Here is an 18,370-nt window from a genome sequence, read left to right on the forward strand (position 1 = left end):
ATAACCTCGATTTAAAGATTGTCAAGGGACTGGAAAAAGCTTTCATTAAATCAAGGATATCATTAAATCGAGCAGCATAGATATTTGATACAGTCGAATCCGGACCAATGAAATGTATCATTAAATTGAGGAAATTGTTAAATTGGGTATCGTTAAATCAAAGTTATACTGAAGTTAATTTTAATCCTTAAAAGAGTGCATGCTATTTTCATAGTAAATTAGCACATAAGGGTTTTTTATTTATTGATTTTTTTCAAATATATGGTTGATGCAAATAATGATTTACTTTATACTCATATTTAAAATCAAATAACAAAAGAATATGAACTTACTTATCAGTTTTAATTTTCTTTGTATTAGGTAAGGCATCTTTTGATTCATCATGTTTTCTTTTACCCCTGAGTTGGACACTGTCCGATTGACAGGCAGATTTATCACAATTATCATCTTTTTGATTGATTTGTACACCAGTTTCAACAGAGTCTTTATCTGGATTAACTTTGAGATTCTCTTCTGAAATAGTTTTGCTTCCTTTTAAACTGCACATTTCACGTTTTATGTCTAATCTTTTAAGTTCAACTCGAAATTCTTTGAGTTTATATTTGGCCTCTTCATCACTTTTCCCAGATAAATTCGAACTATTGGGATTCAAGTGAGTTGCAGAAGCTAATGCAGTATCACTTGTAACTGATTTCTCACTTTTCGTATCCAAAAGCTTTTCATTGCTAACACTTTGTTTCAAGCTTTCCTTTCTTAATTTCTTTAAATCAGGTTCAACAGGGCTGATAGCTGAGTCCTTCTCAACCTTTTTATCCATATTGGCACCATCAGTTTGAGTGTATTCTATTTTACGTTTGCGTTGTCTTGTTTTGGTCTTTCTTTCTAAAGGCAACGCATAGTCCGATGGAATTTTGTTAAAATTTTCTTCAACTTTTGATTTTGAGTCAACATTTTTTCTTTTTTTCCCTTCTGAATCTGTTACTTTCGGTTGACTTTGAGTTTCTGATGCCTGACAGGTGACTCCGGTGTTTTTACGAAGTTTTTCTTGATCACCTAGATGAGACACAGGCGGAAGTTGTGTTGTCTCTCTTTTAAAATCTGTTTCTTGAAGTTGTGGAAAAATGTCAATATTTCCTTCAACTTGTTCTATCATTGATTTTAAAAGTTCTTTTAAATCACATTTTTCCAAATCAGATGCAGTATTAATAATGCTTAGACCTTTGTCAGTCCTAAGCTCTTTGACATCAGACTGTTTCGCATGCTCTAATAAGGACTTTGAACCTTCAGCGTTTTCTTCACGTATTTGTGACTCTGATGTAAAAGATGTATCTTTTGCATTTCTATGACATTTCTCTTTATCAGACTCAGACATAAGTTTTGTTTTTTCCCTTTCTAAAACTGTTTCTTGAAGTTGTGGGACCCTTTTTTCTCCAGCTTCAGTACGAGGTTTTATTACTCCACCACGTCCTGCAATTGATTTTGAAACTTCTAGCTCAGTATCGAAATCTGACGCACCACCAGTAATGTTTTTATCTTTGTCAATTTTACTCTTCTCTTTTGCATCAACCTTTTCCACATGCTCCAGTATTGATTTTGAACTTTCAGTTTTTTTCGGCCCCAGTGATTCATTATGACATTTTTCTCTCTCATCTAAATAGGACTCAGTCATGAGTTTTATTTTCTTCCTTTCTAAAACTGTTTGCTGAAGTTGTGGATCATTGTCAATTTTTTCCTCAGCTTTAGTACCAGGTTTCATTACACCAACACGTCCTATTATTGATCCCAAAATTTCTCCTAGCTCTGTATCAAAATCTGATGCCCCACCAGTAATGCTTTGACCTCCATCAGTGTAATCCTTCACTTTTACATCAGAATTTTCTTTTCTTTGCAATTCTGATGCAAGACGTATATTTTTAGCATTTTCGAGACGTTTTTCTTTGTCACCTGGATGAGATCCAGGCAAGAGTTTTGTACCAATTTTTTCTTTAGCTTTATTACGAGTTTTCATTGCACCCACACGTCCAAGAATTGATCCTAAAATTTCTTTTAACTCTGTATCAAAGGCTGATACACCAGCAGTAACATGTTGGCCTTTATCATTATTGATCTCCTCCTTTAAATCAGCATCATTTACATGCTGCATTGAATCTGCAGCTTTTTCTTCTTTTTTTAATGATTCTGTTAGAAATTTTTCTTTACCATCTGGATGAGACTGAGGCAGACTTTTAGATTTCTCCGTCAAACCATTACCTTCAACGCTTCCTTTTTTAAAGTTTATTTCACTTGAGTCAGTATCCATATCAGTGTGCTTTTGATCATCCCGAATATTTGCTCCATTGCTCTGAACACTTTCCAGTCTTGGTTCCAATTCATTACTTTCAGATTTCGACTTGCTGCCTGAGGGTAAATATATGAAGTCAAAACATGAAACAAAATACCTTAATTGGATTACTTAAAAACATGTAAAGGAAAAAGAAAATTAAACATGTAAGCATAAAATATTTTCATCAATGTCAATTGAAAATATTATATACTTTAAAACCATGACCATACACAGATAATGCATAAAGTTTGGAATTCAATCAGAATTCCGTTTGGTACTCAACTTGTGATGCCCCTTCCTCCAGATTGAATGATAAAACGACTATAAACAAAATGGTACATACCAAAACTTCATCCAATTTCATCCAATCACAGAAATCAAGATCCTTGTCTTAGAATACTGGTAACTCTACACATATGCATATGTGAAAAATTACTCTTCCCTATGACTTACTTTTCGCTACATAGTCTTCGCTTGACAGGGGCGTAGCTAAGGGGGGGGGTTTGGGGACAACCCCCCCCCCCCCAAAAAAAAAGTTAAGTCTCAAAAAAAAAGAGAAAAAGAAGAGAGAAGAGAAAGAAAAAAAAAAGATGAAAAGGGAAAAATTCCAAGCGATTATACATATATATATACATATATAATATATATATATATATATATATATATATATATTATATATGTATATATATATATGTATATATATATATATATATATATATATATATATATATTATATATGTATATATATATATGTATATATATATATATATATATATATATATATATATATAAGAAGTAACCCCCCCTGAAAGTCGGGTCTAGCTACGCCACTGTCGCTTGATACACTGAAACACCTGAAAATAATTGTAGGATGGCTTCTACACTCTTGTTCGTGAAAATTGCAACAACACGAAGGACTTAGGCGCGAGTGAGCTGAAAATTGCAGGAAATGTAAAGTAGGGCATTATATGCAAATGATCAGAATTGCAGACCGGTAGCAAATGTGTATGCTGAGCAGCAAGTCCTCTGAATGGCGGATCGAACCGAATATAAATAGATGGCTGTAGTGAGGTGTGTATGATTATCGGTGGTTATATGCTAGAGTAAAAGTCAACTGAATCTTTACTATGCCTCTTCGACGAAAGAAAGCGAAATTTGAGCAAATGTCGGAGTTTGAACGAGGCAGAATCGTCGGCCTTTGTGAAACTGGATTGTCTTATCGTGCAGTAGCCACTCGCATGCAGCGTAACAGCAGCACAACAGTGGCGTACCCAGGGGGTGGGCTGATAGGGCTACAGCCCCCCCCCCCCCCGAAATTTTCAAAATTAATTATAAAAATTATAATAAAGAACAAGTTTTTTTTATGATGTATTTTTGAAATCTTACATTCGTATTGATATAAGAAAAGCGATACATGAACTTTTCTTAGCTACAGTTTATAAGTACCCCCCCCCCCCCCCAGCTCAAAGACTTTCGAGCTCAGCTCCCCCCGAACTGATTTGTCTGCGTACGCCGCTGCAGCACAATCATGTGTGTTTGGAAGCAGTGGACAGACGAGGGTAGGACAGCTCGGAAATCCGGGAGTGGACTCCGAAATGTGACGTCAACTCGAAATGACAGACACCTGGTGCATATGGCGCTGACGGACCCTTCTAGACAATTGGCATCATAGTGGTCATCAGCTACAGGTGTTTCATTGAGTGCTTCATCAATTTGTGTTGGCATAATTAAAGTTAAGTTTAAAATCCAAAAGTTAAGATATTTAAACTAAGCCAACATTAACTGGCCGTGTAATGTCAAGTTGGAGACAAGCAAAAAACATGTTTCAGAAAAATACATTTATTAAATATGACTAGAATAACATCCCCATAAAATACACCCCCAAAATATCATAACAAAAGTGGTTCCAGTAAATAAAGAAAAATGTCACCAAAATGTCGATGCAATCGCTTGCTACTCCGAAGGATCAGCTTGAAGACTCTCAAAAGGTCCGCCGAATCACACTTCAGGAATGTCCATACTGAACAGGCAACATTACACAATTCGTAGATCGGTGAACATCACAGGTAGACACGTGGAACACACTTCCCCGACATTTTAATTGGCCGGACACAACACAAGTGTTTCTTCACCTGGACTCACTAATTCCAGGACTTGGAAGATTAAATATCACATACCACAAAAACCCCCGCTAGCATCGCGGGGAAAAAACCCCCCACACGTGAGCCGGACTAGGCTTCACGTTCAGAACCAACAACTGGGGATCGTTGAGAGAAGAGAGACGAGAGAGTGATCGCTGCCACTCGCCACAATATATATGTTTTATCAACCAGTGAGATTCCATGCCTCGATGACGTCACCACACTAACTTCTACTTCGACCATCACTCATTTGCATATTCCACTGCCGCGAATATTCGTACTCCTCTCCATAGCACGTGCGGTCAACAAGTGGAATTAATTCGAATCAGTCAGGTGACAACTCAACTTTTCTGAATCGACACATCGAGACATGCAATCTCCGATGGTTTCAGTAAACAGTCGCCATTAATTATGGCGTGGGGGAATCGTCGATTGAAGTGTTAGCACCAACTAGTTGACAAGTTCTACTTTTACCAGACTGGGCTTAAAGTAGGTACACTTAACTTTAAATGATTTTCTTTAAATTATCGGCTGTGGACCGAGAATAAAAAATAAAATAATATTTTATGCCAACAATTTGGAGACGTGGGCTGCGCGCAAGGATTCCTTTATAAAGGATTCCTCTCACGCAAAACCATTGCCGCCTGCGGCTACAATGGGCCAATGTGCATAGAAGCTGGAGTGCTGATTGGAAGCAGGTCGTCTTTTCTGACGAATCCTGCTTTAATTTGTGGCACCATGATGGCCGAATTCACGTCAGGCGCTATGCCGGTGAACGGCACATTCCGGAGTGCATTATCGAACGCCACAGCGGACGAACACCCGGAGTTATGGTCTGGGGTGCCATAGCATATCATGGAGGATCACAATTGCTACGAATTGTGGGCAATTTGAACAGTACCCGATACACAAACGAAGCTTTACAGCCCCAAGGTATTCCTTTCCTGCAAGGATTGACAGGGGCTGTATTCCAGCAGGATAATGCCCATTCACATGCCGCAAGGACTGTCAACTTGATTTGCAGCAGGTACAGCTTCTTCCTTGGTCTGCATATTCCCCGGATATGCCACTAGTTGAACATGTGTGGGATTTCGTTGGGCAGCGTCTCGCTCGTGATTCAGGGGTGATTCTGAGTTCACCAAAAAATACCTGAAAGTTTCAAAGCGAGAACTGGGGGGGGGGGGGGGTAATCTTTGGCCCCTATTACTTAAGTGCACCTATGCCATAGTATTAAATAGTTCAATAGTCAGAGTCGAAATAGTGTGTGTGCATTTGATTAAAATTTTAACGGGTTACAAAGTTACTTTTGAGCTGGTAATATACAAAATTATCTTGACATTTGTCCATCTTAAGGGATAGGTGTCCATCTTAAGGCTCTTGCAGGTATATTTGATGAGTATTATATAATTTTTAAAAAATTTGCGGAGGTAGGGAGATAAAAGCATAACAAAAAAAACATAATTCCGGTATTTTCGGACATAAAAATACCGGAAATACGTCCGAAAATATCGGAAATTCGGTAAAATACCGGAACACAATCACCCCTGGTGATTCTCGTCCTGTTGCTTCGACAGACGAACTTTGGTTGCGCATACAAACAATGTGGAATACTCTTCCGCAGGCAGATATTCAAACTTTGTTTCACTCCATGCCGAGTTGTGTAGCAGCTCTTATTGCGGCAAGTGGTGGCCACACAAAATACTAATTTCTATCTCTTTTTATTGTTTGTTTGGTTTGAAAATGTAATCATTTATTTGTACCATCACCACTCAACTGTGTATTAAATTTCATTCAACTATGATGCTTCCTTCATGGCATTGCAATTTTCACAAACAGGAATGTATTTTACCTACAGACACCATCCCCACCTCCACCAAAATGGAAATATACAAAGTATTTCAAGAAAACGAAAAACCTCATTTAAAATGTGTAGCAAATATTATCTCTTTCTAAAACAAGCAAATTTCAAATTTATGCACTAAAACATTAAAACAAGCAGGCATCAACACTTTATAGGGAATTTAAAAAAAAAAAACGTTTTTGGCAAAATTGGCTTTTCAAGGTAAATATGCAAGAAAGCATATTTTGAGATTAATGGTCCATGTACAGTAAAGAGAATACTCTTTCTATAACTTATGATTTCTAGAACATTTTTTAATTATTATGAAGGAAAAGCAGTCATGGATGTTAAACTTGCATGCGCTCACTGATTTCAAATGTTGCACAATTGCATCATTTGAAAGTTTCCTTTTCATTATTAATACACCACAGAAGACAATTTAAGATATTGCACATATATTTATATAAAAAAAAAAAGAAATTTTTTATACAATAAGAGTTTAAAATTCACTATGAATTTGATGATTGGTAGAAACAAAATTATACTTCAAAATTGGAGAAAAAGGAAGATAAATATTAAGAACATAAAACATACTTTAAAAGCAAAATCAAAACACACAGTGTAAAAATCATGATAATGAAACTAGTTCTAAATAATTATTTCCCAAATATGTTTCAAAAACCTAAGCCAGACTTGGGATCGAACTAACAGTCTACAAATTCACAGAAAGCAATCCAAAAATATTGCATATATATTTACCTAAAAATTCAATACAAAAAAAAATTAGACATTACAAACTCCAAACTATCTATTTTAAAAACGTTTGACATTTGTTAGTAATTTTAATCATAAGCTTTAAATCAACATTAAAAAAAAAAAACAAAGGAAAACTAAAAAAACAAATTACTACCCATTCAGAAGTTTTAAGCAAATTACTGAATCAATATAAATTATTAGGTTATTCAGTTACAACAATTTAAAGTGTGCTTTAAATTTTACTTACCATTTGACGAAACATTGTGAAGATCAGAGTTTGAAGTCATATCCGAAGAATCAATTCCTTTTTTGTATAACTCGATCATTCTTTTCAAAATCTAACATTTGAAAAGGGGAAAGCAAAAGCTATAAATTTCTTCTCTCAATTGGACCATATGATATAATTTGCTCACTTAAAAAAAAAAAAAAGATCTTAAAAGAAAGAAATTAATTTCAGTTATTTATTATTATTTTTTCATTTAACTCTCATTTGATTTTCATCGAATACAACCTAATTTATTTAACTTGTTTTTGTGTATTTGTAATGTACATCTATGCCAAATATGATTTGAATCAAATGAATTTATATGAAATTGGATTTGCATTTTTGCATGGGCTATAAAATATTTCAGAGACGTAATAGTACTCCAATGCATTCAAATTAATTGCATTAATGTAGGAAAATTGAAAGTTTCTTAAGTCTTAATTTAAAAAAAAGATATTTTTTCTAAAAAAAAAAAACATGATTTTTTTAAATACCCTGAATAGTACATTCCCTTATAATACATTCAATTACAATTTATCTAAATTTATAATTTTCAGGAATAAAAATGCAGTTTGTTGCTAAAACAAATTACATAAAGTTATGCTTTTACAGCAGAAAATGCTTTAAGGCACGAGTTGTATTTAAAAGAAATCGAGAAATGAATAAAAGAGAGAGAGATAGATCTTTACATTGCAACAAGTATTAAAAATGGCAAAAAATAAAAAATAAAATAAAAATAATAATAATCACACCACTGCTTCAAATGATTTTCTTTGGTACAGTTAAATATGCATTTTTTTCCCAGGGGTGCCTCCACCCTTAGAACATGGGTGAACCCCTCACGAAGACACTCCCCAAAAAAGAGTAAAATACCCCATAAAATACCTCCCTAAAAATTTCAATAGTACAGTCTGTGCCAGTGGCGTAGCGAGAAAAAATCGTTGGGGGGGGGGGGGGGGGTAATTTTTTCTGAAGTTTAAAGTAAAGCTATGCCCTCAAGTTTATACACACACACACACATATATATATATATATATATATATATATATTGTAACGGATTCGGTGCGACTTCCACTTTCTTGAAATGAAGACACAGTTCTTGATAAAGCACAGGAAATTTATTTACACTATGTACAGGAAAGATCGTCAACAACTGCTAAATTATTCATCAGCAATTAAGCAACTATCACACAACACCGTAAACTCAACGTTTACACACGTATTTACTTCCAAATACGAAAACAACACAGCGAAATGCTTCGCTATAAGCAGAGCTAATACACTCTCAGTTCGAAATCCTCAATCGAAACTAACTGTTTATCACGTGGGACGCCTTTATAAACATCGAAAGAAATCTCTCAAATATTCCACAACATTCTTTCGGCTTCCCGAAATGCGTAGACCGTTATCAAATTTTATCAATGAAAAGAAAAGGAAATAGGGGGTCGTATACTTTAGCGGAATGAAAAGGGGTTGTATATTCATTACGGGAAACTATTTACAGGTTACGTTACTACAATAATTACTATTTACAGAATTTGTAACAATATATATACACACATATATATGTATGTATATACAGTGAAGCACCGTTTATATGTTTTTGAAGGGACTGTATGAAAAAAACGTATAATTGGTATAGGTTACTGAGTATCAGACTATGCAGGGACCGATTTGAAAAACATTTAATTGATAAAAACATACAAAAGAGAAACGTATAAATGGTGCTTCACTATATATATATATATATAATTTTTTGGGGCTCATGGGGGGGGGGGGGTTCTAACCCCCCTATGGCTACGCCTTTGAGTCTGTGCCATGCCCCCCCCCAATCCCCTCTAGACAGGCACCTCTGATATACCTTCACATATTTCTTATGAAAAAAGTACAATTTTATGTTTTAAACAATACCTTGCTTTTATTTTGCATGAATATATGACTGAATTAGCATATTTTAGTATTTTTCATGTAGCAAAATCTAAGATTTTGAAAGTGCACAACCTATCTTCAAAAAAGATATGTTTTAAACAATATCTGCCTTTTATTTTGCATGAATATATGACTGAATTAGCATATTTTAGTATTTTTCATGTAGCAAAATCTAAGATTTTGAAAGTGCACAACCTATCTTCAAAAAAGATATGTTTTAAACAATATCTGCCTTTTATTTTGCATGAATATATGACTGAATTAGCATATTTTAGTATTTTTCATGTAGCAAAATCTAAGATTTTGAAAGTGCACAACCTATCTTCAGTGCTAATCAAGAGATAGAAGTACAAAGGAAGAACTATGCAGAACAAAAATTTGTTCTTTGTTCATTTATTTTAGACATAAATATTATTATAAAAATACCTCATGTTGTAATGGCCACTGCAAAAACAATTTGTAATAATTTATATCTTCATTAATTAAGAACTCCAGAACAGTTGTTTGGTTGGGCCTCTCCAGATAATTTTCACATATTGACAGTGGTAGGGTTACTTCTCTGCTGAACCCCTAGAAGAAGAATTACACACACCACTTACTATAATGTTTTTAAAAGCAATTATAACAAAAAACTTCGATTAATGCCAAATAAATACTTGATGTATTGCAACAAAATCAATAAGCTATTATACAATAAGCTATTAGGTTGTTGAATGAGTTCTGTTTTCTAACGGATGGTATTACTGGAACTGATTGCGCTAGCTTTTGATACCCACTCTTCTACCTACAAATACTATAGGTGAGCTTGAAATCCAGTGCACCTAATTTTATAGAAGTGTAAACAACTTGATTTTTCATAGAATAAATACATCAAATCGGTGGACCAAAAAGAAAGAGTACAGTTGCCTCTCTGTTTAACAAGTTTCAAGGGCCACAAAAAAAAAACATCCTTAAGTAGAAAGCGTTGTTAAATAGAATACTTTTAAAACTATATTGAACCATCTGGGACAGTGAAAAGCCATCTTTAAATCATAGGGTATCATATTGATAGGTTGCAATCAATTTTGCGAATACATAAGTGTATATTGGCTTAACTATAAACTTGATTTGACACTTTTCTGACATAGGTAGGGCATAACTTAATTTCTGACAAAAAAACAATGGTGGAGCTCTATATTCTTCACAATGTATATTAATACATAAATATTCTGAATTCTGACAAAAAAATAAAATAATAATGCCGTAATTCACACTGCAAGAGAGCGCCCGGCTGGCTGAATGCAGGGTTCATACTCTATTTGGATGAAAAAATTCCATGACTTTTCCAAGACTTTTTCATGACTTCAATGAAAATTTTCATGACCTCGTTACACGAAGAGAATAGCACTATTAAATCTCAAACTTGGTAATATTTGGAAATGAGCATTAAGCAAAACGTCTATATGAATGCCACAGCCTCATTGAAGCACTTACTCGTAATGGAAAAAATATAAGTGCACACTTAAAAAACTAAACTATTCTTATTCGTCTTCATCATATAAATTTAAGTAAAGTAAAAATTCAGTGAAGCGAATATGATGATGCTTAAATGTCTGATTTTTTTTTTAAACAGGCAGAATGATATTGAATGGGACAAAGGTTGAATGTGTCATCACTAAGTTTCAATAAATTTGCTTCAAAAGTTACCTTCTAGTGTCAACAGTGTCTTTAATCATCCACGTAACTTGACAGTATTTTGGTTCTTTGAAGTAAAGCCACATAGTTTAGTTCTTTATGTTTCTAAACCAGATCTTTTTTGAAAAAACCATTCAGTAATGAATCAATCTTCTAATTCAAAAGTATATTTGTTTTGTTTACAAATTTGCATATTTTCAAATGCATATAAATTAATAAATTCAGAATTTCCAGAACACGTTTAATTCCCGACATTGAATGTAGCAGTGGGTCGCATGGATTAATTTTGCGTGCCGTATATTGGGCACTACTGTTTTAGAGCATTAGAATTCCTCCTTTCTGTATTCTATCGCCTGACTTAGGATCTTTATTTTCTAAAACATTCAGCAAATTAAGATAAACTCTGATAAATTTAATAATAAAGTCCTTACGAGCGATGGAATCGAATTCGCATGCAATTGAATTGCTTTTTTTTTTGAGTGGGGCGTGGCAAAAAATAAGAACGTGAAATTTTGCTACTACAGAATTTGAAACATAAGAAGTGTTGAAAATAACAGAAAATTCAAAATAAGTGATGTCCAGGCAGTAAAATCACATCGCAAAAAATGGCAAGTGGCTGTGACAGAAGTGGATGCAATGAGATTTCAAAATTCAGATTTGATTTTAGGATCGTTCAATTTTCCACTTTTAATAGCTTTTATGTGCTATACTGTTAAATCACTCAAGATTTCTAATGCTCCTTTAGCTACTGTTCCTTCCTCTTTGTCCAAGAAATTTTTCCATGACTTGAAATAAATTTCCATGACTTTCAATGAAAATGTCAATTTTCCATGACTTTTCCAGGTCTGAAATTCTGTTATATTTTTTCCATGACTTTCCAGGATTTCCATGACCCGTACGAACCCTGTGAATGGTTAGCACACCGGAATGATAGCCCAAAGCTTGTCAGTTCGAGCCTCAAGGTGACTTTAGTTCTCTTCCTCTTTTACTTTCTTTCCTTTCTATAAGTTGTAGAAGTACAGGGTTTGTCCGGAAAGTAATGAGCCTCATTTTTTAAAAAATACTTTTAATGATCAGATTCTTACAAATACTTAAAAATCTTCAAAGTACGACCCTTCTGCGTCGATACACTTTTGCCAGCGCGATTTCCATGAATTGAAGGCTCCCTGGAAGTCCTCGACCGATAAGCTCTTTAGAAGTGACGTCGTAGTAGACTGGATGGTTTCCACGGTGTCACAATGTTCCCCTTCAGCTCTCGTTTCAGTTTGGGAAACAAAAAAAAGTCGGGCGGGGCCAAGTCGGGACTGTAGGGTGGCTGGGGAAGCGCGTCGACCCGAATTTTGGTCAAGTAGGAGGTCACAACAAAGCTGGCTTTGGGCACAAGTTTTGCGCAAATCTTTCGCATGTGTTGGATGGGAAGGTATGATTGAAACTAACTCTTGCCCAAACAACGTAATATATTTAGCAGAGTGAGTTCGTGAATCAGTATAATTGAAGACTAATAGCTTATTAAACATCAATTAATTTATTAAAAGATAAAAAAACAAAGTATATGGCTTTGACAAAAAGTAAATAAGGATAAGTATATCATTATTGCAAATACCCCGTTGACCTAGACTAATAAGTATTATCAATTGACCCGACTATCGTTCATGAGGAACGAAGTCTTCAATGGACAAACGTCATACTACTTCAATTAAACAAAAAAAAAAGGCTAACAGCCTAAGCTTGCTGAACAGACAGCAAGTTGGCTTTGCCTGACATGAGCCAACGCGTCTAGGCTGTGCAAGAAGTGAGAGAGAGATCAACTGATAACAGCTTTGCTTATATTCAGACTCTCATTAGCATATCTTCACTTCAATGCTACCTGATCGTGATCTTCAGTGGCCAAGCCCGAAGCGTGTGCACGTGACGTCACATGTTCTAGAAGAATCGACGTCCAAGTAGTCACGTCATGGGCAACGCCCACTACACGTGCCGTTCTCTATTCCAAGACTAGTTACGTCACGGATTCTAGCGTTCGTTAAGGAACAATGATATGAAAACTGCAAATATGTAAAATGTTATCTAACATACAAAATGATAATAAACCTTCACTTAGATTGACATACTATGTCTATCAGCATGCCCAATTCTTCCGACACAATCTCATGGACAATTGTTTTCGGCAAGTTCAACGAGTCCGACAACAAACGAACACTCATTCGGCGGTCTGAGTTCAACAATTCGCGCACACAACTCACATTGTTGTCCGTTTTCGAGGTCGAAGGGCGTCCAGACCGGGCCTCGTCGGTGACATCCTCACGACCCTCTTTGAAAGCTTTGTGCCACTTTTTTGCCTGTGAATAGGACAGGCAAGCATATCGAAAGTTTCCTTGGCAGTTTTGTTCACTTTGACACAAAATTTTATCGCGTATTGTTGTTCAATCGTACTTTCCATTTTTGTTATGACAAGGGCGCGAAGCAGGGGTCTCCTTAAAATGACGTCCTCACCGTTTCAGAGCTCGGAGGCGACTGAGGCATGGCTCGCTGGAAAGCTTAGGGTTCTGTTAGGCATAAATGCCTGTTAATAACAACAGTAAATAATCCTATCTCATCACCTCACAACACCAATAGTAAAAGAATGTTTTTCCTTACTTATAATGTATTACCAATCATTCTGCATGACTGGGGTAAAAGAATCTTATCAGCACTCATTCACGTTGGTCGAATCGACCGAATGTTTGTTTCACTTTCGTTCACCCTTGGCGGGAACTCCGTTGTGGATGACGTCATAGAAAGCTTTTAGAAGAAATCTGATGGCACGTGTGCTTAACGATAGCAGTGATGTGTCCGTTCACGTGACTCGGATATGCTAATGACCCGGGGGGATATTTAAACTTGTTAGAAATAGAATTTCTACAAATATCTCTACACTTACTTTTGCCCAGGTAACTGAACTTCACGATAATCAACCGATGCTTTTTCGGACCAACGATCCGAGTGAATCGGAAGTGAGTGATCGGATCGGAAGGGTGACGTAACAGACTCCCGCCATTGGCTTAACAGGGAGGCGTCTCTGCCACTTGGTGCATCCTCATTGGTTGCGTGGACGTAAGGGCATTGATGTGAATAATGATGAGGACAGACTATTTAATAGCGATCGGAGCTGAGATTCGCTCTCTCTTTTTTAAGACTCGTTCGGTGATGTCTGTCCTGTAAAAGGTAGCTAGGGTAGAGCTCGTATTGTTCGGCGGATTGCGACTGTGCTTGGCTGATCGTAGTAATAGATTAGCGAGCCGTATTAGGATGAGCTTAACTTGCTAGTCATATTTAATTAATCTTTTTTACCTTTGGCTTCAGTTATGTTTATACAATTATATTTACATTTTTTCACTTGTTAATAAATTCTAGTTATTTTTTAAAGAAGTCTCTTCATCAGTTATTCACAGAAAGTAGATGAAATGTTAGTTCTTTCATTAACTCTGCAAGAAGTATTACAGTTAACAGGTGGTATCATTCATCAATGGTATCAAGAAGGTTATGGGCTATTCTGCCATAACTGACATTTCACGCGCAAATTTTTTTTTCAAAACCTTGCTTTCTGTGAGAAATTGAGACTGTTGGTGAAGGAGGGGCCGAAGATTTTTGGAATTATATTTTTAGAGAATGGCGTGCTCTAGCATAATGATAGAAAAATTGAAAGACGACAACTACTCTTCTTGGTGCAGTGATATGAAGTTTGTTCTCATCGACCGGAATCTATGGAATATCGTCACTGGAAAAGAGACCAAGCCCGAAATTAGCACGGATAGAGGGGTTACCGCGAAAGACGTCGCAAATTTCGAAGCTAGGAGACAATCTGCTGTTGCCGTGATATATCTACACGTCGGAGATGAATTCAGGAAAATTATTGAGAATACCGAAGATCCCCACAAAGCGTGGAACCAATTGAGGGAAAACTACTTTCCAGACAACAGAAGTATCAAGATGAAGCTCTTTTCGGAGTTAACCTCATCTAGAATGGAAGAAAACGAGAAAATCAATGTATTCGCAGCCAGATTGAGGAGAATTTACGATCGTATGAAGGAGTTCAAGACCCCATTTTCGGAGGAATTTCTGTCATTCCAACTGCTCCGGTACCTCCCATCCTGTTTCGACGGAATTGTCCAGAGTATACTGCGGAGAAGTGATGAAGATTTCATTTTTTCAAAGATTGTGTCCGACCTGGTAGCTGAGGAAAATCGTCTATCTTTGAGAAATGATGATTTTGACATTCAAGCCAAGACAACTTTCGCAGTGAACAAGGACTACAACAAAAGCGTAACGTGTTTCCGTTGTCGAAAGACTGGTCATACCAAGAGGTATTGTCCTGAAGCAAAGAGTCGTCCCTTAAGTTCAAGGAGAGGTCGTTCGAGATGGAAAAGGCGCGGTTCTCAACGGCGAAGTGATGACCACCACCGTTCTCCATCGGCTGATTTTTGTGAGTATGAAGATTTCTTTTTAAGTGAGGCAAACTGTCTAATGGATAGATCGAGTTCATATATCTTTGATTGTGCCGCCACCCACCACTTCTCAAAGGACAGAGACATTTTTCAGAACTTTGTAGAATTAAGTAACAAAGAAATGGCTGTAGCCATTGAAGGTAAAACATTCCCGATTGAGGGAAAGGGGGATATTTATTTAAGATTTGGTTAAAAGAAAAATTGTTTTAAAAGATGTACTTTACTCCTCCAAATTGAGACGAAATTTAATTTCGGGATCTAAATTTGATAAAGGTGGGGCAAAATTTGAAGCTTAAAAATGGTATTTTGACGGTATCAGACCAGAAAGGTGTTATTTTTAAAGCCTTTTTTAAATAATGGTATATATTATGTAAAACCCCAAAATGTTGATAAATGTTTTCAACATTCAAAGTCTAGTCATGATAACGTAAATTTGAAGGATAAACAAAACTCTAGTCATTTTTCTCGTAATATCGTTAATGTTGAATCTTCAAATGTTGAATCCTTAGAAATTTGGCATAAAAGATTAGCCCACGTAAATGCTGATTGTATAAAGAAAACCAGCAACTTAGAAAGTGTACGGGGTTTGCCGAAATTCAAAGGGGGGAAATTTAATTGTGAAGATTGTAAATTGGGAAAATTTAAGAGGGTATCCTTCAAACCCATTAATAAAGTTTAAATCTGAAAAACCTCTTGATTTAATTTATTCTGATGTTTGGGGACCATATCCCGTAAAAGGAAGAAATGGGGAGAGATACTACGTGTCAGTCATTGATGACTATTCCAAACGAGTTTCGCTGTATCCGATCAGAGAAAAGAGGCAAGTAACTGGTATCCTTATTCAGCATATCAGGAGGGCTGAAAGATTTTTAGGAAGTAAAGTGAAAGCTATAAGAACTGATAACGGAGGGGAATATGTCAATAATGAATTTCAACAGTTTTGTAAGAATTCTGGTATTTCTCACGAATTAACAAACTCTTTTTGTCCAGAACAGAACGGTGTCAGTGAAGTATTTAACAGGGTAGTTGCTAATGGGGCCACTGTATTGCTTGAGGAAAGCGGTCTAGATAAAAAGTTTTGGCCAGATGCAATGTTGCACTTCGTTTACACCTGGAACAGAGTTTGCCATTCGGGTCAAAGAAAAACACCATTTGAGCTTTATGGGAGAAATATTCCTTCAGTAAAACACCTTAAACCATTCGGGAATCGTGTCTTACGTCGGAATTCCGAAGCAGAAACGTAATAAACTAGACTTAAAAGCTAGAAAAGGTGTTCTCATCGGATATGCCTTTAAGACGAAGGGTTATCGTGTTTATTTCCCAGAAACTGATAAGGTTGTAGAAAGCATTAATATTTCCTTTAATGAGAATTTATTCTATAAAAATGAATTTAAAAGTAATCGCAGTGGAGCGGTGATGGGCCATTGTCATTTTGACGATAAATCTAATTTTTCTTCAGACGATGAAAGTTCCGTGTACGAAGATGCGAGCCAATCCCAGAACGTAGAAAATTCTACGGGTTCAGATCGCGAAATCGACACTACGTCGGAAGATGAAAGTTCCATTGATGAAGAAGTTAGACCCCCTAAAAGAAACAACTTGGTTTTAGAAAAATAGCACCGCGGAAAGATGGATCGCGAACGGATGTGTATTATTACGAAAAAAATAGTTCGAAACGGTTTAAGATCCATTCATGATATCAGAAAGTATTGTAACAGAAATGCTATAGTTTTTGAACCGCATATTTTTAATTTCCAAGGTAAAAATACGTATGAAGGGGAAGTTAATGGTCAATCCACGAGCGCGAATTTTTCTCAATTATGACTAGATGAAGAAGAGATAATTATTCCCAATACTTACAAACAATTTTTTAAAGTCAAAACAGAGGGGAAAACTGAGAAAATTCCATGAAGGAAGAAATGAAAGTTTTTCGGGAAAGAAAGGTATGGACTTTGACACCACTTCCAGAAAAACGCGAATGTAATAGGATGTAGATGGGTATATACTGTTAAACGAAACGAACAGGGCCAAATCGTAAGGTGGAAATCAAGGTTGTGTGCACAAGGTCACAAACAAGTTCAATTTGATTCGTACGATTTAACATTCAGCCCAGTTGTATCATTTAGTGTAATCCGTTTCTTTTTCGCATTTCTTGTAATTTTTCAAAAGTGGGAAAAATGTCCAGTGCGATGTAAAATGTGCATACCTTTATGCTCCCTTAAAAGAAGATGTGTTTATGCAACAACCTCCCGGTTTTGTTGAAAAGGGGAAGGAAAACTATGTGTGTAAACTTCAAAAGGCAATTTACGGACTTCATCAAAGTGGTCGAAATTGGTATTATGAAATAGACAGCGTTTTAGCAAATATAGGTTTTAACAAATTTCAAAGGTGTAATTGTGTTTATATTTTTCAATCCAAAGTAATACTTTTATTATATGTTGATGATATTGTGTTATTCGGGAAAAATAGTAAAAATATTGAATTTGTTTTAAACTTGTTGAATAAACATTTTGACCTTAAAATTTTGGGAAAAACCAAGACACTACTTGGTGTAAATTTTGAAGAATATGAAAATGAAATTAAAATGCATCAAACAAATTATATTACAGAAATTTGTGACCGTTTTAGGCATTTTAACTTTCCAATTTCTTCATTACCTATAAGTAAAGGTATAGTTTATTCCAATTCAAATTGTCCTCAATCAGAAAGTGAAAAACTTGAAATGTCTAAAATTCCTTATAGAAATTTGTTAGGTTGTCTCGCATTTATTGCAAACCGGACCAGACCGGATATTTGCTACGCCGTAAACATATTCAGTCAATTTCAGTCAAATCCTGGAATGTTTCATTGGGGAGGATTACTTAAATTATTAGGTTACGTGTCTCACACTAAAGATTTCAAACTCAGTCTAAAATGTAACAAATTACAAATCGTGGGATTTAGCGATGCTGATTTCGC

General features: G+C 35.7%; 1 protein-coding gene across 1 annotated transcript in view; it reads right to left on the reverse strand.

Annotated features, from left to right (window-relative positions):
• Positions 1–328: 328 nt before the first annotated feature.
• Positions 329–18,370, reverse strand: part of LOC129221055 (ATP-binding cassette sub-family C member 3-like) — a 140,974-nt gene continuing 122,932 nt past the window's right edge. The window contains 3 exon segments of the mRNA XM_054855492.1: positions 329–805; positions 983–2,397; positions 7,308–7,398. Coding sequence (XP_054711467.1) covers positions 329–805; positions 983–2,397; positions 7,308–7,398 — 1,983 coding nt within the window.

Source organism: Uloborus diversus, chromosome 4, assembly GCF_026930045.1.
Source record: "Uloborus diversus isolate 005 chromosome 4, Udiv.v.3.1, whole genome shotgun sequence".
NCBI classification, from domain to species: Eukaryota; Metazoa; Arthropoda; class Arachnida; order Araneae; family Uloboridae; genus Uloborus; species Uloborus diversus.